This window comes from Phaethon aethereus (genome assembly GCF_964289735.1).
Source record: "Phaethon aethereus genome assembly, chromosome: 9".
Lineage (NCBI taxonomy): Eukaryota > Metazoa > Chordata > Aves > Phaethontiformes > Phaethontidae > Phaethon > Phaethon aethereus.
In genome coordinates, this window is record NC_138585.1 from 14,899,169 (window position 1) to 14,925,979 (window position 26,811).

The following is a 26,811-nucleotide window of genomic DNA, read 5'->3' on the forward strand; positions in this document are numbered from 1 at the left end:
TTCCTTTGAGTCATATGGTAGGCTCTTCTTACCAGTCAATACTTAGTCCAAAAAAATCTTCTCTTTGGCTTCTCTGCATCATAGTTTTGTTTTTGGGTCTGTATGGATGCCTGCTACTCTGCTTATGTGTTTTGCCTCTGTTTTTCTCTTTCAATCAATATCCAGGCAGAATGGTACCCATTTTAATCTCCCTGCCTTTGTATGACTCTATGAGGGACACTGCTGCCAAGTTTGCAAGGCTAAAAGCAGTTATAAGCAAAAGCAAGCCTGAGGAAATCCTTCAGCACGATCCACATAGAAATTGGGGGAATTCTTCACCAGTGTGTCATTACATGACTTCAATGCTTACGATTTTGATGGCATCAAAGAAGACTCTTCTGGTTTTAAAATAAAAAGAACCATGTTGCTCAAAATGGGAGGCATAGGCGACAGTAAAGAATTATAGATAGGTGGAAATTTGGCAAGCTGATAGCAATGGGTAAATCAACAGTTTGGCAACAGGGGTAATGAATTGGGGAAATTCAGTGAAAATATATGACTGATCACCACCCTTTCCTTGAGGTACAAAGAAAATCATAGCAATGATTTAGGTTGGATATTAGACACAGACAATAACACTTCAGTGGAGAAAAAAAAGCTGAAATTATTCAGTAAATGTTGCTGTTGTTCATCTGGAAAACAGAAAGAACAATGTCGTCAGGGTTAACAGAGGTATTTTTGCCTTCCACATGTAACCAGAGTGAAGGAAAACCACTGGTTAATACCCATCTTTAAAACTAGGGCTGGAAAACTTGTATGCAAAAGTATCTTTAAAATTGCCTGAGAATATCATCAAGCCCTTAGTACTGATTTCTCAGCAAATACTGCATCACTGAATTCCCAGAGAATCAGGGGAAGTAATGATTGAGCCACTATATTAAAATCAGTAACTGATGTGTCCCAGGTAAGCAGGAACCAAAGCTCGGCTAGGCTGATGCCAACTTTTGGCAAAAGTGGTAAGGAGGTCAATGAAGCATGCAGTCAATGCAGAATTAAACTGTGACAGTACTAGAGTTAACACATTAACAGAAAATAGATGGTATTAATTTTTTTTTTTTTTGAGTAGTGGAAGGCAACCATTGTGACTTGAGTCAGAGCAGCTCAGTATTATGCCTGATCTGTGGGCGGCTGCTGAAAGGGGCAGTTTTGTTTCTCCTTTTCTTTTCCTCTCATTCCCTTAAATAGTGGTCACATGCCTGCCCGGTGAATCAGTTCAACACACCGGCCCAACAGAAAACTATGCCTTTTCTTTTCTTTTTATTATTGGCAGAGTTTCCTGCTGGATCCCCGTGCCGGGCTGACTCACCCTGGGGCTATGGGGTCACTGAAGCTGGCGTGGGATGCTGAGAGCGCTACTGGGGCGATGGGATGCTCTGCCAGACATATGTAGCCCCTGTTCAGTCACTGCTGGTGTTGCATGCAATGAGATGTAACAGTCAACAGCTCTCTTAATCTGCAATGGAGGAGAACTATTGGAAAAAAAAAGTAGTACTAAATGAAAATAAATATAGACCCTATTGTGGTTTACAGACCCCCAAATAGTTTACAGTGCTCTTCAAAATCTTTAACTGATGCGTCTGAAAACTTAACCTCTCATCTACCTGAGGGTATGTTTAGTGAATTCAGGCAGGTGTCCATTTTTGGCCTTAGAGTATTAATTATCTTTATATATATTACCTGGAAGTAGTAAGAATAATTTCTAATACAGTGTCTGGAGAAACGCCGAAGCCGGTGGGACAGTAATGGAGTGGGCTGTCAGGCATACCACCCCAGCCAGCTTTCTTGGCTGGGCATATCTGAGCAATGCAAATTTTATAAAATTAAATGCTGGGCTGTAGGCACTGAGAGAAGAGCGCACCCAGGACCCAGCTGAGCATGCTGTGGGGAGCAGCGGCAGGGGAGAGGGCTGCCGATGAGGCAAATAACAAGCAGCTGAGCACTAGGTACATTCCTTGGACACAGTTACGTTTCCAGGTAAGCGTATCGTTAGCGGATGGCAAAGGCAGCCGACAGAAGCAGAGATGGATTATTAAAAGCAGGTGTATATTGGACTGCGGGGTGCGCAAAGGGCCCTTGGCAATCCTGTCCCTGAAGGGGACTGGGCCACCCGCTGGCTTTTTTAAATGGGGGGGCTGGGTTGTGTCCCACACCTGACCGGGGGTCTGCGAGGGAGCCCCTCGGTGGGTGGTGCATCTGCTGCGGCGTCCCGGAGGGATGGGAGGTTTCCATGAGCCGTTCCCCACCCTCTCTCACCGCTACATAATGTATGGAGCGGTCACATACAGTGACATAGCAGCCTGCTCCCCTGGGTGCCGCAGCTGACTGTGAGGCCCACCACGGCGTGAATGCCTGTGCTGGACGGGACCCGTTTCTCCAACAGAGGCTTTAAAGGTCTCGGCCCAGCAGCACCCTGTGGTGCTGCTCCCCGTCCCACAGCCATTGAGGCCTGGGGGTAGCTCAGGAGGGTAACAGGAGGAGCCGGCCCCCAACTCCACGGGGATGGCGGCCCTGCAGCTTTTAGGGGCAACACGGAGCCCCACTGCGCCTGCAGGACACCCCACAGCCAGCACCTGGGGTCCCCCACGAGCCTCTGCTCCCACCCCGGAATGAGGCCTTGCGGCCCAACACCCACTGCCATCCCCAGCTGAGACCCCCAGCACTGCCCCACATGTGTGCATCCCCAGGGAGCCCCAGGCCTGCTCCCGCAGGGCCCCCCACCCCTGCCCAAAGTGCCTCCCTGTGCCCCAGAGACCCACTGCCCTGGCCCACAGAGTGCCCCATAGCCACACGCCCCCGAAAGCCATGTCCCCCCCCGGGCTTCCCGACCCGACCCGTGCCTCCCCTCTGCCCCACAGCTGCCCCCGCCCCCGTCCAAACCCCGCCCCCTCCCGGAAGGCCCCGCCCCTCCGTCGACCCCGCCCAACCCCGGAGCCGCGCGGCACCCCGGTCTTCCGGCGCGTGACGCGAGGGGCGGTGGTGGTGGGCGTATCACGGCGACGTCACTTCCGCGCCCCTCCCTACCCCCGCCCAGCGCGGCCGGCGCGTGGAGCCGGTTGGCGGTGGATCCGGTCGTGCCTCACGAGGCAGCCGCGGGCGCGCCGCCGGGCGGGCGGGGTGGGGCGGGGGAGAACCGGTCCCGCTCCGGTCCCGCGCCCGCCCCGCCGGCATGGGGCTCAGCTGAGGGCGCCGCCGGTGAGTGGGGTGGCGGGCCCGGCCCGGCCCGGCCCGGCAGGTGAGGGAGGGAAGGTCGGTCCGTGAGCCGGGCCGGGCTAGGCTGGGCTGTGCCGGGCCTCCAGCGGCGCCTCGCAGCCCCCGCTGCCTTGGGTTTGGGCCCTCTCGCCCTTCAGCCGCCCCGGCGTCTCCTCTGCGCGCAGCAGCCCGCGCGGGGCGGCCCGGCTCGGGCGCGGAGGTCGTGACGGGGCCGCTGCCGTGAATAGCGGCTCCCCGGAGCGGGGCCCGCCGCTGGGGCAGCCCCTCTCCGCCCGAGGCGGGGCGGGCGTGTGGCTGGGAGCGTGTGCGCGGCTGCCCGCCGTCTGCTGGCCGCCGGTCCCTGGACACGTGCGGAGCCTTCCCAGCGGCCCGGCGGCTCCCCCCCGCCCTCGCCCGCCACTCGGCTCCGCGCCAGCAGCACCGGGCTGCTCCCGAGGCTGCCCTGGCAGGAGTCCGAATACACTTCTTCCGTCTGCGCTGCCCGGCTTTCACTTCTGCCTGGTTACCGCACACCAGGGCATAAAGCCTTTCGCTGCTCGGGCACGCACGGTGTGCTTGCTAGTGGAGGGGTCGGTGGGGAAGGGTGGTGCTCGTGTACCGAAGAGAAGCTTTCCCAGCAAAGGAGGAGAAGAGGGCTCCATGAGTCTCACCCGTTCAGCAGATGAGTCAGTGTGCTGTACTGCTGTTGACAAAGGTTATAGGGCGCCTTTCTGTCAGCTGAGCTGTGGCCGTGGGCATCTCGTGCTGCAAGCGCCCCTGGCAACCACTGCTTCATCCCAGAGAGGGGGCCCGTTTGTGCTTCGTCAGGGGTAAACAACTACTGGGTGAATTGAAAGAATGGATGAGGCGGTTTTAAAAGCTACATTGATACTTAAGGTGAAGAGGAAGAACTTGAGTATCTGCAGTACTGGCTCTAAAAGCTTGCTGCTACCTTTAGTGCTGTGGCTTGCCCGCTGGGAGCTGTGTATCCCTGCAGGTGCTGTGGTTGGAAGACTCTTGGAGCCCTTCAAGAAGCTGTTGTCTCTCTCAGCTGAGATAGTGTAGCCTCCAGCAATGGGAGATGGTTAACTCTAAACTGTTCTAACATGAGCACTGATAGTTGTCAGGCCTCACCGACTGACTGCTTCCTCTTCATCCAAGCTTGCTGAGAATTTCGTTCCAGTTTTAGAATTTGTTAGATGTTTTCTTTGCTGTATGCACTTGCTAGAACTGTACAGTATTTTCTTAGCTAGGGCAGTTAAGATTAAGTTTCATTTAGCCTATTCACTCCTTTGACTATTTTTTTTTTTATTGTAGGTGACTCAGCCGTTGTATGTATGAGATTTGTCCACACACTGGCTCTTCAGACAGGTTAGCTATATTCTTCTGCCATCAGTTTCATCATATATGAAAGAGTTGCTATCTTCGACCTTTTATTAAAATAAAACTGGCTTTTGTACAACACTGTTAATGTCCTGTAGAATTGATTTTCTTGAATCTGTGGAGAAACAGGTTTTTTTGACATTATTTAAGTATACTCTGGTATAAGTCAGGCCCTCAAACTTGGTGTCACTGGTGACAGCAATAGACCTTTACTGCATGTACACTGAGGAAATGTTTGTCTTGGTATGTAGCGTGACAGTAAGGGACACCTACTGCTAGTTTGTAAGCTCCTTTTTCTTATTGGCTAATTACAAATACAGCTTTACAAAGTTTAAGGAGGGTGTACTGTGTAAACTTTGAACTGTATAATCGACTTGGAAGTTTATTGGTACTGACTTAACTCCTGACTTCTAAGAAGCATATCGTTAAGATGGCTCGGTGAAATAAAAGCATTGTGTATTTTTGGTGTGGTCACCAAAGAGGAAGAACAGTGGCTTCTGACAGCGTGGAATCTTCCAGTGTGAGTGCCTAGGTCAGGTAGGGAAAACTGTTGTGCTCCCAAGTGCGCAGCTTTTAAAATGCTTCAGCAAATGGGTAAGAGAGATATTCTTGTTAGCTTTGGTTTTGGCCAAAGCTGACTGTCCTTGCCACAAGGAGGAGAAAGCAGTGAAAGGGCTCTGAGCAGTTCTGCAGACTATCTCGAGCATTGCCGCTGGACAGCAGCACCCGCCTTCCTGAATACCTTCCTGGAGCAGCGGTGCTTTTCTAGATAGTCCACTTGGTGTCTTCCAGTAGTGCTCTCTAGACTTCGAGTTCATTATGCTCACACCCCTTAATTTTTTTGTTGGTTGTCTTCTAGAGTCAAGTGTCTTCCTGTATTTCTTTTTCATTCATCCCTTTCTCCTCTATGGAGGGCTTGATGACTTGGGCAGGCACTAATTCATCCCTAACCTGAAGAGAGAGGGATGAAAGTTCCTAGCTGCCTGGTCAGGCAGTATGCAATGCCTGGCAAGGGAGTGTGGGGGCTGCCTAGCAGAGAGGGAAGTTGCATCACCATGGTTGAGTATGATTGAGAAATTTTGTGACTGAGTACTCTTCTGCTAGTGTGCCATGTGATAGGGATGGTGCGTCAGACAAGCTGTCTTCCTGTAGTCCTAATAAATTATTTTAACAAATAAAAATAATCTGTATTGACATGGAGCCCCCAGATTAATTTTTCTCATTTGCCTCGAATAGGTAGTATCCTCACTGGCTTCTGTGTGGAGTATAAAACAGTCAACAAGACAAAGGTTTTCTGTAGTATGGAGCAAATTCCATTTGTTCTGTGGGAGTAAAATACCTTTTTATTGTTAAAGCCAGGTCCGTGTGGGTTGCCCAGGTCATAGAGGAAATCTGTGCTAGAACTGGGAGCTGACATGGAAGGGCCAGGTTTTCGTCAAGTGTCTTAACCATTGCACCCTTGTTTCATTTTCTGGCAACCTTCAGATACCATTTGCTTTGTTTCTGTAAAATACCAACAGTGGATTACTTTGATTTAGCTTGTCCAAGGTCTGTTGTAGGAATTACTACTTCTGGTGTGAAAAATGTCCAAGTTGAGCAGTAGTATGTTTAAGCATCTTTAACAGCAGGCCAGGGAGAACTGTTGTAACACTTTCCTGGTTAAATGTCTTTCTGATATGACCCTGATAGTAGCTGGCATGGAGGGAAGAGTTTTCATTCCTTTAATAACTTGTGAAACAAAGTCCTTTAGTTAATTCTTCTAAAACTCTGAGTTTTGGAAGTTAGAAAAAAAAGGGCTTCCTTAGCTTTAATTTTCTCAATGGCCAAACAGGATCAGCATAATGTAAAAATGTATGCTTCTGCAGTGTACATTTAGACTCATCTTTTGAGTGGCTTAAAGACTTGCATTGGAGAACTGAGTCTGTATCTAAGTTTATGCTTTTTTGGGTAGGAATTACTGGTCTCCACAGCATAGCATCTAGTATGGCCAAGCCTGCTTGGGATCTGTAGGCATGGTATTGTGCAAATTAGTAGGTTTTGTGTTCTTTCAGTGGTGAAAAAAAACAACATTCTGATTAGTACTTGGGTCTGGTTATGTTTAGCATGGGAGAGTTGGTACAAAACAAAAGAAATCCTAGTTCAAAAATCCTAATTTCCCAATTAGACATTTAAAAAAAGTATTTTAAATAACAGTAATGCTAAAGTGTTTCCCTTTCACTGTTACACAATAAGCTAAAAATAGTTTTCATTCATAAAAAAATTACTTCCTTTGTTAAGTAATCTACTTAGCAGAGAACAAAAGTTCAGTTTGTAGTAAACTGTAGTTGTATTATAGCTTCAAGTCTGACGCCTTTATTCCTGATTGAAATAAGACTGTTAACTAATCTTTGGTGGCTGAAAGGCAGACTTAAATAAAAAAGGATGAGTGATTCACAGTTACTCTTTAGGAGCCATGGATGTCATCTACACAAAAATCTGAAGTGCTGTATGCTGCTGCTCCTTTTCTGAAATACGTAACTTCAGCATCATCTGCGTGGAGTGCTGTGCATGGGTTGGAATTGGGAAGGGGCCTCTGTGGCCATGCAGTCTAGCTGCTTGCTCTGAAGTGGTGCATTGTCAATCATAGTGTTCGTAATCCTGTCAGTCCTACCAAAATTAGCTGCATTTTACATTCATTCTAGATTTTAATTTTTTTCATTGTGTATTTTTCCTTTGAAAGAATTTACCCCTATTTTGAGGTTCTAGTTTATTAGAATTGTGGCATTGCATCATTCATCTTAAATCAGCTCTTTGGAAGAGGACAAGGTACTGGCAATGGTAGCAAGTCCATTACTGCTTTAGTTGGATTTGAGATTTTATGTGGTATTTAAGATCAAAATCAAGATAATGAACTCTTTCATCTTTGACCTTTATCAGAGTTATGTGAAGGTGACATTTTCAGTTTAGAAGGTACATACAGCAACAAAAATGGCAACTCCTTTAGATTTTATTCTAGCTAGAGGATGTCAAAATGAGAGGTGATAAATGGCAATGACTATGAAATCAGAGCTGGTGATCCTTATAAAGGATAGGAGACAGAACAGCAAAATGGGAAGGCTTTTGAGAAATAGAGAAAGTAGTAAGACCAACTTACATTATGAGTTTTTACTGACTTCAGATGCAAGAAGAACAATATATGTGAGCGTGAAAGTAAGTCACACTATGAAGAACATGTGTAAAAGAATAGTAGAGGCAGATATTGGTAAGGCCATAGCGCAAATGGAATTCCAACTAACAAGAGGCATAAAAGCTAGCAAGGTTCCTGTAGAAGTATGTTAATAGCAAGAGGAAGATTGGAAAATGTCTTTCTTGATTCAGTGGAGAACGTATGTATCTACAGAAGGTGCAGAACATTTAAAGTGCTCAGTGCCTGTTTTGCTTGTCTTCTGTAACATAGTGTCATGCAGGTGCTTAATCTTATTAATACTTGTCGTGAGGTAGTATTTTACACTAGATACACAATACATCCATTAGATGTTCCTGTGTCAGCTGACTCTGATAAGCTTCACTGTATGATTCTCAAAACAGCTCAAAAATTGCAAAAATATTATCTAGAAATACTCAGACATACTAGAAGACTGCCAAAGGATGAGTCTTCAGAGAGTTATAATGGAAGAGAGCTGAGGAAGAGGAGTTGAATGCTGAGAGTTCACTTTATATAATTTTTTTCCGTCAGTTGAGATTAATAAGCTATTTTCAAGTGCTTGGAAGAGAACTAAGAGAAGAATAACAGCATGAACTGATTTGTGGGAAAACTAATTGCGTCCAAAGTCTAGTACCTTTCTACTGCAGAGCAGAAGGTTTTGTAGTTATGGTAGAAGTGGCGGAGGTCTTGTCTCCAGATTGATTTATTTAATAAAGTTTTCCACATTTTAATTGCCTCATAAGTAAATGGAGACATGATCTGGGGAAAGTAGTCTACCAAATGTGCAAAATGGGGTAGATGATCCTATTCAGAGAACAGTAATTATTGATTCAGTGTTGAAATGAGAGGTTATGTTGAAGGGTTCTGTCCTGGGTACAGTTGCTTTTAATGGAAACATCAGTCAACTGGCTGATTAAATGTGCTTATTAAATTCTCAGGGACTATGTGTTGGAGGACATGATGAGAGTTCAAAATGACCTGAAAAATAGGGTGAAATTCAATAGGGACAAATGCAGAGTACTGCACTTAGGCAGGAGTTATCAGCTGTGCAAATGCAGGTAGCAAAAGGGCCTGGGGGTGTACTGGATCACAAGTTGAACATGCTGTTTGCAGAAAAGACAAATATCTTACTGGGATGTTTAAATGGGAGTGTTGTCTGTGAGATGTAAAGTTTAAATCCACCGGCTTTATTTGCTGTTGGTATATTCTCAGTGTGCAGACAGGACCTGTTTTGAGTGCCAAAATTCAAGAAGAATTTGTACCACTTGGAAAGAGTTCAGAGGAGAGAGAAAAGCAAGTGATCAGAGTTCGAGGAAACAAATTCATAAACATGGAAGAAAATCTGAGTTATTTTGGCAAGATATGAGGAGGTTAAGGGAAATGTAAGATATTTCAAGTATTTAAAAGATTTGTTACAAGGAAATGTGATTTTCAGTGACCATGATGGGGAGGTTGAAATGGGATTAAGTTCCATCAAGGGAAATGACAATTGAACTTTTAACTTTCTCACAGCAAAAATGGTACTTTAAGAAGTCTTTTATTGGTGGCCATTAAGAACAAGGTTGTGTGTTGAGAAAGACTAGTGTAGTTGGTTTAGGTTGGAGAATAAGACTAAACTCCATTGATGTCCCTTTCATCTCATTTTATCGGGTTCTAGTTTTAGTTTGTGTCAAGTTTGGGCCAAGGAGGGGCAAATACACAGGATTCTTTGTATATTGCTTCATCATATCATGTGAGTTTAGACCTTGCACAGGTTCATACGGCTAGATTGTGGTGTTTGTATCAGTTTGGAAACATACAGTGTTCTGGATGTTCTCCTCTGGGATGCTGCCTCTTGCAAATGAGCAAGTTTTGTTTGTGCTGTTGGGATGTGCTAAACTTCTGTGGTGTAGGTGCTACAGGATGGCAAGGGAGTTGTGTGTGTAACAGTGTAGCAGAGCACTGAGGAATTTTCAATCATTTTAGTAGTCTTAGTAGCTTCAGATTACTACTTTAGACTCGGGTGGTAATCCTAATGCTTCTGATCCATGCTTAGAAAGGTCTACCTTTGGCTTTGAAGATCTTTTTGAAGGACACATACTTTGGTATATTCACCAGTAGAGAGCCTAAGTGAGGATGGACAGATTTCAAAGTGGAAAGTCCAACCGTGAGTCTAGCCATGCTATTTTATTAATCATTATTTTCATGCACTCTTATAATTGCTTTTGATTGTCTGCTGTAGACTGCATGACAAAACAAAGGATCCAACTATTCCTTCTATTTCAGTGATTAATTTGTAAGATAACTGGAATGTGTGGAAACATTTAAATTAATCCTGTGCACTTTGCTGTCATACCATGTCTCCAAATCAATGAAGAAAAGTACAGTTAGCCTTGTGAACTCTGGCCTTTAGATCTGCCACCGCATTTAATGTCAACAATAGCAAGAGCTTATCTTCTGGAGGATCCATTTAATGCAGTAACAGATAGCAGGAGCTGAAAGTTCAATGATGGTAAGGGTTGGCAACCAACGTGGTGATTGTACGGTGTGTTGGCAGTTACGCTGTGTTACCTGCCTGACTTCTACCTTCACCCCATAACAGTATTTATTGAACTGTGTAACTTTTGGGTACAGATTAATTTCCTGAAAAGTCCTATTACTGTTGAATTGCTAGAGAATTTTTTCTTTGAGCAGAGGGACAAAGAAAAACAGAGGAACTGTTTTTATCTTAGATGAGTGGAGGAATCTTAACATATCTGCCATTGTCACTAAGTTGTGAAGGTTTGATCCAAAGCCCAGAGAATTCAGAGTTGTTCCATTGGCTTGAGCAGTTTTTGGCTGAGGGTGCTGCTGTCTAAAGCTGGTGCTTCTGTCACTATAGCAGTACTACAGATCTGACAAGCCAGCAAAAAGTTCTTTTCAAACCAGCTGGTAATTCAAACAGGAACATAAAAGGGCTGTCAAATGTGCAGTCTTGCAGGGCGCATTCTTTGGATTAACCCTATCTTCAGTTGGTCCGTTTGACAAGGACCACAACTTGGTTATGTCAAGTGTCTTGACATTACTTTCCTGCATCGTAACTACATGCTTTATTGCTAGAGGCAATCTACTGAGCCTTAATACTGGCAATGTCGAAGACCTGTGGTGTGAAAAGGAGTAATGGTTTTGACTCCAGTTTGGACAGCCAGGCTTTAAATGCCAACAGTGTATGGATGAAACACAGCTGCTGCCTATTTGTTGTCTGACACAGTTGTACTGCTGCGACAGTTTTCTGATGCTTGGGTGAGATCAATCCGTGGTGAAGGGTGTGTGTCTGGAGGAGAGGCAGATGTAATGTGTCTGAGCGAACAGAAGCACTTGAAAAACAGCTGTTGTGCTTAATTTTGAAAGTGTAGTAGTGTATCTATTAAATACAGCTATGAAAATTGGCTTGATACCTATAACATATAACATCAACTTGAAAGATAGTAAAAATACAGTAACTTGTGGATGATTCCCTTCAAAGTAACGTTAAAGCTTTCAGTCTTTCTCAAAACCTTTTTGATTGTTTTGGTTTCATTCAGATAAAGTAGTTGCTTGTGAATTTCCTTTCCCAAGTGCTGTGACCAAGGAGAAACCAGATTGCATATTCATTCAGCGAGTTGTGGTAGTATTTAAGTTGGGTCTTTCCTAAGTTCTTTTGTTCCACCTTGATAAACAAAGGCATTTTTAAAAACTCTGTGAGGTTGGTTGGTATGTTTGCAGGTAAGATGAGAGCTAAGTTAATGTCTGTCAGAAAGTTGCATGTGTGGATTTCTAACTGTGTTAATAACATTGGTTTCCTAGGTATCTGGGATAAAGCCTGCTGCATCTGGAATTGGGCTACTCTGCTGTAGTTTCTGTAAGGCGCATACAAATTTGAGGACTCTTCAGAGCATCTACAAGTGGTTCAGTTTATGCTTAAGTCTTATGATCCCATTGAAGCTTCAGGGTTAGGTGTCAAGTTTGACTGAGCTGCCCTGTGGTCACTTTGATGTAAAGTGTGAATGTTCAGCCCCTCTTCGTTTGTGTAGAAAGCCAGGGTAAACAAAACATTGCTTACGCTGTGTTTGAAGTGTTTTCAGATATATTCTGTGCTCTGCCCTAGATCTCTTTACTGTGAGGTTCAAAGTGTAAGACAGGGGTGGTGATTTGGATGCTGTGGCACCATCTGGAATAGAAGTGTTAGCTTCATCCTGTAAACCAGAAATCCAGAAGGTCCTGGGCTTGTCAGAAATGGCATGTGGGGATAGTCCTGATGGGAACTTCTCATGTTCTAGAGATATTTCAGAGATCTGGGACTTGATGTTAAGGAATTTGATACCCATATAATTGCAAGTTTTTTCCTTGATGACTTAAGAAGTCATTGAAATGTTTGTTTTAAATCTTTCATCTCGCGAGACACCATTGTTTGAATCTTCTTTTATGAAAACATACTGGGTATGGTAAATGGAATCGCAGGATGATTGAGGTTGAAAGGGCCCTCTGGAGATCATCTTGTCCAGTCCCGCTTCTCAGGCAGGGCCACCTAGAGCCAGTTGCCCAGAACCATGTCCACATGGAATATATTTTTTTTTGTAATATACATAATGGTATTTAATGCTTCTATTCTATAGAGTACTTTTTAACATAAGCACTTAATGTAACCAACAGGTGCTTCTAGGAATGTGTGACTTCTCTTTCATGTACCTGTAAAGACTGGGGAAGAAAATAAACACTTCTGCTCTTGAAAAATAGTTTTTAACCAGTCTTAATTAACTATTTTCATAGTGTATTATTTTCTAATTTATTTGTAGCATTAGTGTGTTATTGGCCATGTGCAAATTCTTATTGGGAATGAGACATTATAAGAAAGATAACATAACAGAACTGTGAAAGATGCTGACAAGGATCACCAGAAGTACAGAATGACCTCTGTAAGGGAAGCTGTTGGTCGTTTCTGCCTGGAGAAAACTGAAGGGTGGGGGATAAAACAGTTTGTAAAAGAACCACAGGTGTCAGGGAGGGAGTAAATAAGGCATGACTTCACTGCCCTTTCAAATACAACAGGTAGAAGGCTTCTGGTGAAACTAGCAGATGCAGGGTCAAAATAAGAAAAGAAAAAATTCCCCATGAACTCGGGAATTCTTTGCTGCAGAATGTTGGCATGTTTAAAATGTACCCCAAAATAATTTGAAAAATTAAGAAAAATTCACTTAGTATTAAATAAGATGATATGGTATTTGGCTGACAAAGCTCTTGAACTGCAAGTCCCTGGGATTGGAGAGAGTCTACTGGATAGTATCGTTCCATGACTACCTGTGATGGCTTCTTGACTGCTGCCCTTCAGAATGCTGGGATAAGTGCATATTTAATCTGACCTTTCGGGGACTGTTATTTTGCTGCTCTATTAGCCTTCAGCCATGTTTTCTATTCTTTGGTTACTTTCATTCAAAGGCTATAAAGTAAAAGCTCCTCACACATTTCATGTTTGTGGAGGATGGCAGCAGTACTTAACAATGCTTAGAAAGCTGACCTGTTTTCACTTAATATTTGTGAAAAAACAAGGCTGATTGGGGAAAATCTGAGTGAAGCATCTGGACCAGAGGTATCTGAGAAGAGGCTACTTCTGAATATTTGGCTAGACAGCAGTGATGTTTCAGTTAGTGAGGTCAACGCTTGAGGAGAGAGTGCTCCTTGATGCATTTAATGTACTTTCATTTCATTCTTGGTTTTAAGAAAACTAGCTTTTCTCCTTGAAGCAGAGAAGATGGGTACAGTTACATCTGTTAGTACTGTTACAAAAAAGTTTATAGGCTAGGAAAGAAAAAAAAAAAAGAAAAAGGTAGCTCAAATGCAGATGTATATGTTGCTCTTGACATGATAAGGTAAAGGAGAATTTCTCCTTTTAGGTCAGTGTGCAGGATAAAAGTTAACTATAAATGGAGTGATAACCAAAAGCTATTGCTTACTGGAAAAAGCAAGTCTGAAGACCTTTACTGACTTTCATCATCAGTGCTGAGAAGATTGCAGCAACTGAAGGGAGATCATGTGTCAGATTTTTGCAGATTCTGCTTCCATTCTACAGAAGATGTCTCCCACTGCTGATGCTGCGGAAGTCATTCCCAAGAGGTACACCAGTGCTGCAAACTATAATTTAGACTGAGCTATTTAAGGCAATGATGAAATGTGTTGTAGTAGGCTGCTGTGAGTTCATTTAATTTCATGGATTGTAGAAGCCCTTCTCTGAGGGATAACTGTGTACTAAATCGCTAAAGCTCTTCTGGTTTGTAGGGCTGTTCTGAATGACTGGGACATAGGAGCTAGGTGGATGTTTACATTACAGGCATGGAGGAATTGGGTTCAATGTTACAGTCCTCTATGTCTGTTCTCTCCTTGTCCTTGTCAAACTTCGGTTCATGGAGATAGAGAGTGTAACTTTTCCCCCTTGGTTTTCTCATCTTACCTCATATGGTAGTTCTGAGAGTAAATTGATAATTTTCAGGAGCTAAGGTGTCAGGTTGTATAAATTCCTGGGAATAAGAAAAACTTCTTTTATAGCAGTCTAATCTCTGAATGGAACTTGTTTGCAGATTTTTCTGTTACTTATTTCAGTTATTAGAATTTGATCAAGGCAAAACAATTGGCCTGCTTGACCTCTTAAATTGTGTTAAATTCTTTGATACAACCTTTTAACTTTAAATATCATATAACAACACTAAAAATTAGAGTTTTAGCAATTTGTCAGGCATAGTATTTCTATTGATTGGTGGGTTGGTTGCACAAGGCTCTTTCCTTAATGTGTCTGATCTAAGCAAGGTAAATTTCCCCCATACTTAAAGCTTTGTATCCATTTATTATGACTTTAAAAAAAATTGTACTTTCAGTAAACATCAGAAAACACAGGTTTAAGTGCTGAAGTTTAACCTCTTTGCATGTATAGATCTTACAGAATAAATTTTTAGAATTGAGTACAGTTTGCTGCTATTTCTGTTAAACTGGAAGATACTCTGTGTGTACATTTAGCAGTCGCATAGCTGAACTCAAAGATTCTTGAAGTTTTACATCATGACTTCAGGAAAGTGTGAAGAAGTACTGCTGCTTTGTCTTAGAATGCTCAGCTGAAAGCAGTGAAAGGTGCTGTCATGCTTATGGTGGGAAAGAAAAGAAAGATGCTAAAGCAAATTGCTTGCTTATGATATATGACTGGTTTTCAAACAATGCTGTGGTCATAGCTGTATGCCAACTATATGTGTTTTTGATGAAACAAAAGTTAAATGTTGAAACTTCAGAGGAAGGTTTGTCTCTTGTGACTAGTCTGGTTGTGCTTGGTGATCTCCTTGTAGGTGGCCAGAAATTTGATTCAAATGTTCTTATGTTAACCTCAAAAATATTTTCCAAGAATTTAGAGGAAGGGGGGGGGAAAAAAGTCATTACCTCCTTTTACTGAGCATCCATACTACAAAAGCAAATATATCCCAGGAAGCAGATACTCTGCATCGCACAATAAGGCGGCAGCCACACAGGAAAGGTTGGGCTCTTGGCACAGCCCCTGAGGGGAAATGCTTCCTTGAAAGGACCCATTGTTGCTGGATCTGGGTCTTCAGACTCCCAGTTCTCTGAGTATGAGGTTCTCTTGGTGCTGGGATGGGGCATCTTTGCCATCTCCATTATCTGACCATAATAGTCTTGGTTATTTAATCAAGTAGAAGGACTGAGTAAAGTTCATGCCCCACAAGAGAAAGGAATGTCTCTTTGGAAACAGCTTCAGGGCTCAGCTATTGAAAACTCACACTGGGTGTAATGGCGCCATGCCTTATCCAAGGCATTTCAAACAGTTTAACTTTCTCTTCCAAGAACAGATAAAACATTTCATTGTCCCTGTGTCAAAGTCCGTGAATTCTAACCCAAATATCCAGTATACTCTTCCAAGAGAGGAAAGAAACAATAAACATCTAAAAGAAATGTATGCTGTATTGGATTCTCTGACCGTGGAACAGACCTTCTTTCCCTCATGGTAGCCAGGTAGGAGATCCAGAAATCTAAAAAGGGAACAAGGAAAGACTGTATTTCTGTGTGCCGGAGAGTGGGAACAAGCTTTGGGCAATTTTGACTTTTGGTGCTTGATTTATCAGTTGAAAATTGTCATTAATGTAAATAGATGCTGTGTGAAGTAAGATAAATGAGATGCCAGGAAGGTTAGGTGGTGAAGTGCTTGATTAGTTGTCCTTGATATGAATGACTGCTTTCCTAAATTGTCTTCTCACGTGTCTTCAACTTGTGCATGTGCTGTTACATTAATAGCAAATTTTTAAGTGGTCTGAAAATAACGATCTGAAGACCAGTTAGAAAGTAAGTTTTAAGTACGGTATTGGCTATAGTACTTTGTTATCATGATGAATTGCGATACTGAGATTATTGTTAAATGTAGAATTCTCTTTCCTTAATGTAACATATATTCTACTATAAACATTGCAATTGCTATTGCAGCCTGCAAAAAGTATGCTTTCCAAAGAATACACTCTACAAATGTAAATACAATTTTGGTTTGGTGATTGTTGGATACAATGGTCTTCCTTAAGCCTAAACACAGAAACAAAAGCTTGTATTATAACAGAAAGCCCAAGATGGGAAGTGATAAAATAGGTATTGAGTGGAGGGCTTTGTTAAAATTTAGCTCGTGTACTTGTAAAATTTCCATGTATTCATTAAACTATTATGTCATTCTTATTGTTAAAGCTTGGTTAGTTGACTAAAGTGTTAAGCTTTGTTTGTAGTACAAATTATAACCTTAACTTCCTTCCAAATATAGCTGGAGGATTTTTGATCTTCCATAGTTCTTTTAGCTTGCAGGTCTTATCCAAACATTTATTGTACATTATGTGGATAACTTTGTATTTAAGGGTTCAGCTGCAAGCTACTGGAGAACCTTAAATCGCAATGACTTCCATTCATGTAAGGTGCATTTCTCAGATTGAAGGTACCTCTGAAGGAGATTAACTTTTCCATTTGTAGCCTGGACTACAAACATAATAAATATGAATATATTAAAATAATACTGAAAGTGTTACAAATAAATTTAACACCTGTAAGCTCATCCTAGTAAGTTAGAGTAAAATGTGGTAACCTTTGTTTTTTATCACAGAATCATTGAGGTTGGAAAAGACCTTTAAGATCACCAAGTCCAACCATCAGCCCGACACCACTATGCCCCCTAAGCCATGTCCTGGTCATAAAAATGTGATATACCCAGACTATTGGCTAAGTTGTGTATCAGGTATAAAGTGATCTGTTCCGGTTTTGAAGTGACCTTTGAGTGACATGGCTTTCGTGTTTGGGAGCAGGCAAACACAGGCTCTCATGCACGGTGTCAGGCTTGCCAGATGACACGAAAAGTCTCTAGCATTGTGCTGCAGCTCATACGTGGATCCCTCTGAGTCCAGGGTGTAGCGTAAACCCATCTGCCCCAAATCACGGCTGTGGTCCTAGATACTAAGTGGAAGTTGTCACTGCAACAGTGGCGCACATCAGAGATGCAGAAATGCTGAGCGTAGGCACACCTGTGTTCAGAGGCTCCTTGAAGACTGTAAGAATCTGTAAAAAGGAACTTTGGAAGCTGTTTCTTCTGAGGAGATTCCAAGACCAATGAGTGAGGGGTGATGAATCCTGGTAACAGACTGTTAGGAGACAAGGTGTCAATGTGGATTTTAGCAGGGCATTCTTACAGCCTCTAAAACTGACTTCTAGCTTTTGTAATTGCAAGTCTGTTTAAAAATGGTCGTCTTTTTCATTTCCAGTGGCTGCAGGTTCTGCCAGTCTTTTCAAAAGCAGCCAGTGGAGAAATTTTAGGAAACAGTACATTATTTTTACAGATGCTGAAATAGGATCCCTTACATAAAGAAAGAGGACTAAAAAGTAAATACGGGACTGATGTCCAAGGCACTGTGGGCGGAAGCTTTGGTTTCAGCTCTTGAAAGCTTGAAATGTTCTGTTCATTTGCTTTTTTTTTGTGACTGATTCTTAAAGTGTGCAGCATATTATATGACAATGTTTTGAGAAGAATGTGCCTCTGAATATTTTTTGTCTTTATTTTTTCTGATCCTTACATCTTCTTAGCCTTGTGTCCTTGTCCATTGATTTATTGGTACAGCACATTTTAAATGAAGTCAGTGTTTTAGAGTCGGCTTTTCAGGTATTGTATGTGGAACTCTTTGGCAGCTGGCATGGGCAGGAGCTGCAAGCTCAAGTAGTAATAGCTGATAAGACTTTTCCTTCTATTTTTATAGCTTCTTTTAACAGTGTGCTTTTTCTAGAGTATGGTCTCTTAAGCTATACCTAGAACATCCTTCCTTGGCTGCTGCAATTCTGACATCAGATTAAATATTACACATGCGTTGAAAGCAATGTATTGAATGCAACTTTGCACAGTCAGTGCTGCCAAGTGTTGTGTAGATCAGGATGTCACGTTAGCAGCATGGCAAATGAGATCTTGGGTCAAGAACAGATTTTTCCTTTTCTGCTGAGAAATGTTTCCTTGGTCCCGGGGGAAGTGTCAGTCACTTTGTAAAATGAACTGCCATCCTATCCTCTTCTGCTAATGGTCAACCGCAGCCCAGGCTGTGTTTTCACCTTTTCTAAGAAACCAAATGTCTTTTGAAACTGAATGTATTCTCACATACCTCTTCCTGGCTTGTTACTGCTCTTCTAGTTCGAGTATTTCTTCAATTTTTAATTCCGTTAACTGCCAATATGGCAGAGATTGAGCATTAGTTGGTGTTTTGTATATGTAAGAGCAATTGCTTACCTCCTGTAGGTGCGTTGCATGAATGCCAAAAACCTTTCCCATAATGTGTGGGAAAATGGACTGTTTGGTAACTGCTTTGAATGTGTGGGAATCCCATGTTACTGGGACAAGAATAAGCCCTGGTGGTAAACATTGCCGTTGTAAGGCCTGTTGCCTTGCTGGGTTGATTCATTCTCGTGGCAAAGGGTTGGAAGTATGGCTCTAAAGTGCAGAAATGTTTAGTTTCTGAGTGACTAAAATGATGTTTGGCTTTCTAGTTTCAAAAAGAACAGGGTTTCTCTGTTTTGACAGCTAGTCAGGATATAGTTGAAGATGATGTCTGTCTGCTATGCAACAGGCACTATCTGCAGTTAGGAATGACTGTTAAAGATATTTTTTTTAAAATTCAGAAATTTGAAAGACTTGTAATGACATCAGGCCATTCAGAAACTTAATTTTCAACTCCAGAGCTGTGAAGTGTCTCTTAATGGAGGATATATTTGTTGTAAATACGTTCTTGAAAAGGACTTGAAGAGTCTTTCAGTAGCTGGTATGGATACCGTAATGGATCCTTTTGGACCCAGGAGAGCCGGACTGGTCACTTAGTAAGACACTAGATCAGATTTCAGGAATATGATTCATGTTTGATCTGTATCATAATATTTTTCTAGACAGGCCAATTGTTTTGGGATTTTTTTGTCTCATTCTCTTCCTGTAGAAATTTATGGTGCTTGGTTTATTTAATGACACTTAGGGACCTGAGGAAGATTGACTTGTATTAATGGCTGCACATAGGTGGTTTTTAAATTTGGTGTGTCTCACTTTCCCTGTCTGCTTTGTTAAATCTTTTCATTTGCCCTTCATGTTCTGACCAAAGCAGTGCTGGTTGATCCTTCTCTTGTACAGAAACGTAACTTATTTCTGCATCGTTTGGGTAGTGGCCAAGTTACCTGTTTTAGCTTTGTAGCAGTTGAGCTCTAAAGGTCGTCTCATTTGGTGTATGTGATTGCTTCATTTTACTCTGTGAGAAACTGTAAACTGCTGAGAGTGAGAAATGTGTGTATTTCTTAACTGCTGCCTTTATCATCGATTAGCTCCTCAAAATGAATGTTGTTGTCTTCACTCACGGCAGCTGTAAATACAAGGAAGGGTTTGGTCAGAAACATACATGCTTTTAGCTGGCCAGATAATATCAGGACTCGTGCATAGACCTGAAGCTGTCTGCAGGCTCCTGGTGAGGCATTTATGGTTTGAATAGAAGGAGCTGGACCGGGCGGCTGATGCCTGGAAGCGCAGCCTCCGCGCCAGCCCGGCCACAGTCTTGCAATTGTTCGGCCACACTGGAGGGAAGAGAAAAAAAAAGGCATTCCAAGCAGTGCCAAATTTTCTTTGATATGTTAATCTTTTGATAACAGTTTGAAAAGCCCTTGGAGACTTTTTTTAGATTTTAGACAAAATAGTTCATTTGTCAGGACTTCCCTTGTAGATAGGGTCTCAGTTATTAAGAACTGCCTCACTAACTCATGATAACAAAAGCAAGTGCAGAGGACAGCTGCTGGACTGCTTGTTGGTAAGAGAAACTCTTTTAGTTGTCTCAGGATTTTTACAAATATCTGAAAATAATAAAATAGGGAATGTTTAAGATCCAGTTTGTAAGTTTATTTACTTGTGTATTTTAAGCTGACGAATGATGACAGAATGTGAGCATATGTAACAACTTGATAATTTTATATGCATATCCATACATGGATTTTACTAAAGATTTGAGCTGTCAAAATTATATTTTCATCTGAGAAACTTGATATTTAAATTTACCCAGTGACTGCAGGAGATCTCAAAAGTTTCTTCTTTTGTAGCTATAGTGTTTCCGGACCTTGGAATTTTTCTTTTGAAATTATGAAACTTACAGTTAAACTGGAAAAAAGAATAAACTGATGGCAATGTACATATGCTAAAGCAGAATTAGTTTTTAAGGATTATGCACTTGGGACAAATGTTGATAAGAGGGAAGGTCTCTTTGCTTCCCACCACCTAAATCAGGCTTGAAGGGTAAAATTTGCACTGAAGTAGTTTAACTATGCCAACTATTAGAAAACTGACTTCAGATAAGCTAGTAGTCCTTTGAAAGTGTGGCTTGCAGAACTCTTCAGGCATACTGAGACTTGCTGTAGGTCTTTAACAACATTTTCCTTAACAAATACGCCATGAGTTCACTTGCACCTTTTATACTATTGCTACAAATGTTTATTGCCTATATATATTTTGGTAGAATGGCTTGGTATCCTGGTTATTTAGTTAGGATAGATCAACAAGTAGATATTCAGAAAAGGTGCAACATTTTCTTCACTGTGGGGGATGCATGTAGTTTTAAGATCTGTACGCTGCTGTAATTTCTCCAGTGATTCAATTTGTGATCTACTTTAGCTCCAAAAGAATAGCAACTTAAATCTGAAACTCTAGGTGCTGTCCTACTCATAGCTACATACTCTTCAGGACAGAGACAAATAGCAAATGCAGTTTAACTTAATTGTGATATACTTTTTTTTTACAGTGGTGCAGATTTACTGTGTAAGCTTGGGATTCAAATGTATACTCTTAGAAGTACTTACAGTTCAGATGCTGTTCATCTGATCGCTATACCATTTGTTAAATTTATAGCTGTGTTCTAAAATGTTACAAACTATATCATTCTCTTAGTCTCAGTGGCAAACAGCATTTCTTTTACAGACCTTTTTGATAATTCCTACTTTTCTAACTCTAGAATATGCTTAGCTATACAATAGTAGCTCAATGAGTGTACAAATTATGTAAATGGAGTGGCAGTAACTTTCACCATTTCCATTGGTTTTGGCCCCTTTCTTTAAAAGGAATAAATAGTGCTTTTTGGTTGCTATTTTCAGTTTGTTAAAGGGGGAAAGGACTTCTCTAGTCATTCAGTCCAGGGAACTTGTGCTGGAGAGAGGCGAAGTGGCAGCCCTTGCATCAGGGGCACTTGAATATTTGAATATTCCTGAGCTCACATTGCTTCTTGTGAGTGGATTTCACTCAATTCAAGTACTAATAAAATGTCATACTCCCTTGTAGTCTGAAAAGCCTGAGGCTTATATTAAAATATTTAATTGTTTAAAGTATTGACATGTTTAATTTCCCACCATATTATAGAAGAAGTAAAGATCAAACGTAGATTGCATAAGTCCCTTCTGAATTGGTGAGGTGCTGCTACTTCTTTCTTCAGTCTGACCCAGCAGCCTGAAGCCACCTCCAAAGAGGGAAACCCTGTGGAGCCCGTGGTGGTGGTGTTCAACCCCAGTTTTTGTCAGGGCAGTGAGAAGCAAACCCAAAGCCGTTATGCATTTGAACTCTTGATGATGAGCTTGGGCTGATGATGTCTCAAAAGGGATAATATTGGAGAAAGAGTGCTGCTGTTTGTTGCTGAATAGTAATGATTTTCATGACCTATCAACTAAGAAAAGATCTCTAATATTTTCTAAGTTTAGAGATTTGAATTTGAGTTTAATACGGAAGATTACAGGCAGTAAGTGAAATATTGAGAATGTGTGTGTTAGTTGGAGATTGCTCAGTAAGTGAGTCTGTATAAAATAATGCAGATGGAGCTAATGATATGAGTCAAAAATAGCCTCCTAATGCTCCTCATGTATTCCCTGTGTGATTCTACCCAGCTGTTCAAAGAACTCATTGAATCACAGGAATTATTGCTGGTGCTCTCAGTGTTGAGATTTCCCTTCGTGCTTCTTCAGAGCGGTGACTTGATGCTTCTTCCTAGCTGTGGAACAACGCTAAATTAAAGCAATTGCACTTCTCTCGTATGCTGCCAGGGTGTCCCTTAAGGTGCCTGTTCTGACGTGTTGGCCATATGGAAATCTCAGTTGAGATTTATTGATGTTGAAGCTGTTTGCATTTATTTTGCTGCCCAGTATCCTGTATCAAGTACAGTTGTTACTAGATAAGTTCATCAAGGTTGGAGTTTTGCCCGCTGGCACTATTTTTGATGTTGCAGTACATTATAGCAGGGAAATTCATGTTTGTTTAAGAGCAGACTAGTTCAAGTATGATAAATCTAATAATTGTCTCATGGAGCTGTGAACTCTATTAGAAGAATAATTATGTAAATACACAAAACATTTTCTGGCTACATGACTTCTTGTTTGAAAATGTGATTTGTATGGTGTACATAAGTTGTTTGATGTTATTAATTCAATGATTGTTCTCAGGAACTTTCTTAGCAATCCTGTGTAGGTTTAGGACAGATTTTATCTGGTTTCATATACATATCTTTCCCAGGATAAAAAGCTGTTTAGTGAGGAAAAGTGGCAATTTAAACAAAAATGTGGTTTAGAACTTGCATGACTTGTGTAACAGATAAGAAAGTATCAGTGGTGCACATCTCTTGGCTTAGTTTCCAAATTAATCTGTGATAAGAAAGATAGTCATAGTTCAGTATTGGATAGAAATAGAAAATCTTGAGCTTAACAATGCAAGGAGTGTGTGAGCTGGTGTTTCTGTCAAAGGAGACAGTTGTTATCAAATTAGCTTCCTTCCACACAGAACAAAATACAAACTGTATCAAGGGCTCAGTTTATGAAGTGCTGAGTTGTTTTTCACCTGTGATTGAGCCCTGTGTTGTGATGCAGCTCTTTGCTTCCAGTGGGTGTTTCTTCCACTAGCACCTTATTCAGCAGTGGGAATAGATTTCTGAGGAGACCCAGATTTCGGCGGTAGCAGAAACCTTTTCTGTTGGGTTCCTGTTTCATTTGTTGGCTTAACTGGAAAGGAGGTGGTAGCTTGCAGAAACCACGCGAGGATGAGATGATGTTGATAAACTGCGGGAGTTGGGAGAAAGGACCTTTTGAAGTTGGCATTGCTGCTGAATGTAAGTGCGTGGATCCAGGAGCTGGCTTGGAGAGGATCTGACTTGGAGTCTGGTGATGTGGTTTGTGAAAGTGTTGGGGAGTTAATGACAGTTCTTTCTTTAGAAAGAACTTGGTAATTGTTGTGCTTTCATCATAAAGCTACACTATTTTGAATAGTGGCATCCTTGTCTTCAATGGAGTTAAATGGATGGCTTTCACCTTGATTTCTTTTTTGTGACAGCCTTCTGTCTGAAAAATGGCAATGACAAATATCTACTTGTTCTATGACAGACAGTCCTTAATACTGGAGGACTGCTTATATGCTGTGGTAGTAAGTGCTGTCTTCAGAGAGATTTATGTATGTGCAGTAAATAAAAATGAAGGCTGTACAATGTCAGTGCAGAGAATGATAGTCCATGTCTTGGCAGGTGATCACTGGCTATTCAGTGGTTTTACCTGTGGTAGGTAGTCCTGTGGAAATGTGATGTGGGTGCATTAATTATAAATTGTGTACAATTAACATGTGTAGGAGGGCCCAAGTGAAGGTTAAATGCAGTTTTAATTTCAGGAATTTAGCTTTTTGACTTGATATCTTTGTTTTTTCTTGGTTTACGTGATGTTGAGACTTCTGATGAGCCTCACAGTATGTTGTAGCCTTTTGTAGTTCTACCATATTGGCATAGGGATCTGTGTGCACTATGTTAGTCTCATAGACAGCTTCATATTTTTTCGTGTCTTTCCCTATTCATGAAACTTGTGATCATAATCTATCCTCAAAGCACCCCTCAAGATTTGCAACTATGAGAAATTCACAATAACAAACCCATTGATGCAAATTGAATGGTAAAAGAATTGGAAGGAAGGGAAAAGACTAACTGACCATCAAGCATATCTTGATTTAGAAATACTAAACTGGGGACTAAACTGTTTTTAGCATGTACTTATTTTTCTGCTCAGATGAGAAATGCACATCTAGGGGGTACAATACGTTTACTCTTGATAGTCTGGCTTTTCAAAGCATCTGATTTGAGCTATTAACATGTAGAATAATATAAATGTGTAATCTTGACCTACTTTTAAGCTTTTTCTACAGGTTTAATTTATGTTTCCATCGTGAAGTTTGTAGAATGTACCAAAAAATGCTTGCTGCGTGTAGAATGTAGCCGAGTTAAATTGGTACAGTCTCTTTTCCCTCCTTCAAAGCCTGCTGTTTCTGCAGTATTTCACTTGTATTTATTCAGTGTTCAGTCTTAAACCTTTACTGGAGGTCCTTGGGTTGTTACTAATGGAAGCTAGTAGCAGTGCAAATTTAAGATCTATATTAACATGTTGTCAGTGTGTTTTATATGTATGCACTTACAGAAAATAACTCAAAACAACCTAATACTTAGGTATAAAATCAGTAATGTTGCTTCAATTTTTAATTCTTTTGTTGTTAAAGGTCTTCCATATCTCAAGTTGAGAAGTTCCATATCATACTAAACATGGAGAAAGAAGAAAAGAAATTTGTCAATAAAGCAGAGGAAGATGAGATGGTAATTAATTGTGTTTGTCTATTTTTATACACTGAAAGAAACACATTTTCATGATTTTCTCTCTATAAGGGGTATATTACATCAGGAAGCGGGCTGTTTCAGTTTAAATCAGTTTAGCAATTGTATAGGGTTATCATTGGTAATCTTTTTTTGGTATTAAGAAATCTAGTCTTGGGGTAGGAACATTTTTGTTGAAAGCCTTTGCAAAGGTTCTGGGTTGGCTACATTGAGGTCAGCAGTCCGATAGAAGATTTTGGTACTTAAAAAAAAAAAAAGGGAAGTGGAAGCAAAGTTGGTTGTTTTGGGTTTTTTCCCCTTGAAATCCTGGAGGTTTTTTTCTTGTCATTTAAAAAAGGTTAATGCTCTGTAATCTGACTGTACTCTGCGTACTCTTGCATATTCATATTTATGCAGATAAGACCCACTCCCTAAAGCATGGCAAGCAGTTTTATGGGTATTTGGTAGCACATAAACCTTGCTTCCTACTAGAGCAATGATATCTTACTGTTTACGTGGAAGATGCAGCAGTTAGCTTTGACACGAAAATAGTGGCAGTTGATCTTTAAATTTTTAGCCCATTCTAGAGGCAGCAGAAAATATTTGGGGTATATAGGGATTTTTGTTTTAAAAAATGGTAGACTCCTGTGAATTGAAGTCCTTGTTCCTTCTTTGTGCACGCTGCTAAGAAAAGCTGCTCTTTGCTAGACCAGCCCTAATACAGGGAGCAGGCAAATACACCTTACAACAACAAATGAAACCAAGATACTTATGGTCTAATCACTAAAATAAATGACTTCCAGATGAAATAATTTTGTTTTGCCCCACAAGAAGCATTAACCTCTCCTACTATCTTTCACTGACCTGTTTTTATGGGTAAGGAGTGAAAACTGGCTCCAGTGTTTTGGGGGTAACAGAGAATGGGTTTTATCTCTGCTTTTTGTCAGCTGGGAAGAACTGCAAAACAAATTTGTTGAAAAGCTTTTTCTTAGGAAAGGAGTTTAAACAGTTTTAATATTGTTTAATGACAAGTAAAAAAAAATTGCAAAAAGTTGGTGTCAATATGAACAACGTGGGTGGGACTCGGTGGGAAACTTCATTGCCTCTTTTGCAGCGGGAAATAAAATCTAATGATGTAATGTGAAACTCAGGAATGTAACACAGCATCTAGTAAGTCACTGAATTATTTTCTGTTCCTGGCTATCATCAGGTTAAGTTGGTACTTGCCTTTGACCAAGACACGCTTAATACTTTGTGAGGTTTTTTTTTTAATGGGAGAAGAGGATTTTTCCAGCTGGTGCAAGTTACAAAACCTTTGACGATGTGGCTTGCAGTTTCTAATGTTTCACAGTAGCATTTCTTACTAAGTAACAGGCAAAATAAGCCAGTTTCTCTACTAAAAAATAACATTTGATAAGTATATTTACTGGCTTGGTTAGCAAGTATGAAATTCAGCTAGCACCCGTAATTCAAAACTCTGTATGCTAGCTAATCAAATGCTAATGTGGTAAAATCGGCATTTGACAAAACCACATAAGTTTTTGCTCTTAAATGCTTATCTGACTTGTGCTGTATCATGGTCAAAAATTTGGCTGCTCGCTGACAGGGCAGGTGGTGTTGCAACCTCAGTCCTTAGGGAGCAGTGCAGAGAGGAGATGGGTCCTGCAATGAGATGTTTTAAACAATGTGGATGTTCTGCCTTTGTCAGGCTTTTACTGATGTTTGTATATCTGACCAAGCAAAACAGTATTCCTTTTTGTTGCCACTCCATCATGTATTAACTTTTAAAAATCTTTCCTTCCCCCAGAAAAGACAAAGAAGAAAATGGCTTTGAAATTTGATTCGCTTCAAATG

At 41.2% G+C, this 26,811-nt stretch overlaps 1 protein-coding gene across 2 annotated transcripts in view; it reads left to right on the forward strand.

The window, feature by feature from the left end:
• Nucleotides 1-4,229: 4,229 nt before the first annotated feature.
• ATP13A3 (ATPase 13A3) overlaps nucleotides 4,230-26,811 on the forward strand; it is a gene marked incomplete at both ends in the record, with an annotated part of 54,504 nt that continues 31,922 nt past the window's right edge. The window contains 2 exons of one of the 2 annotated variants that reach the window (XM_082003919.1): nucleotides 4,230-4,599; nucleotides 24,867-24,960. In XM_082003919.1, the coding sequence (XP_081860045.1) occupies nucleotides 4,562-4,599; nucleotides 24,867-24,960 (132 nt within the window). Of the gene's footprint in view, nucleotides 4,600-20,077; nucleotides 20,125-24,866; nucleotides 24,961-26,811 lie in introns of those variants that run through there. The other variant, XM_082003918.1, reaches the window with a different exon arrangement.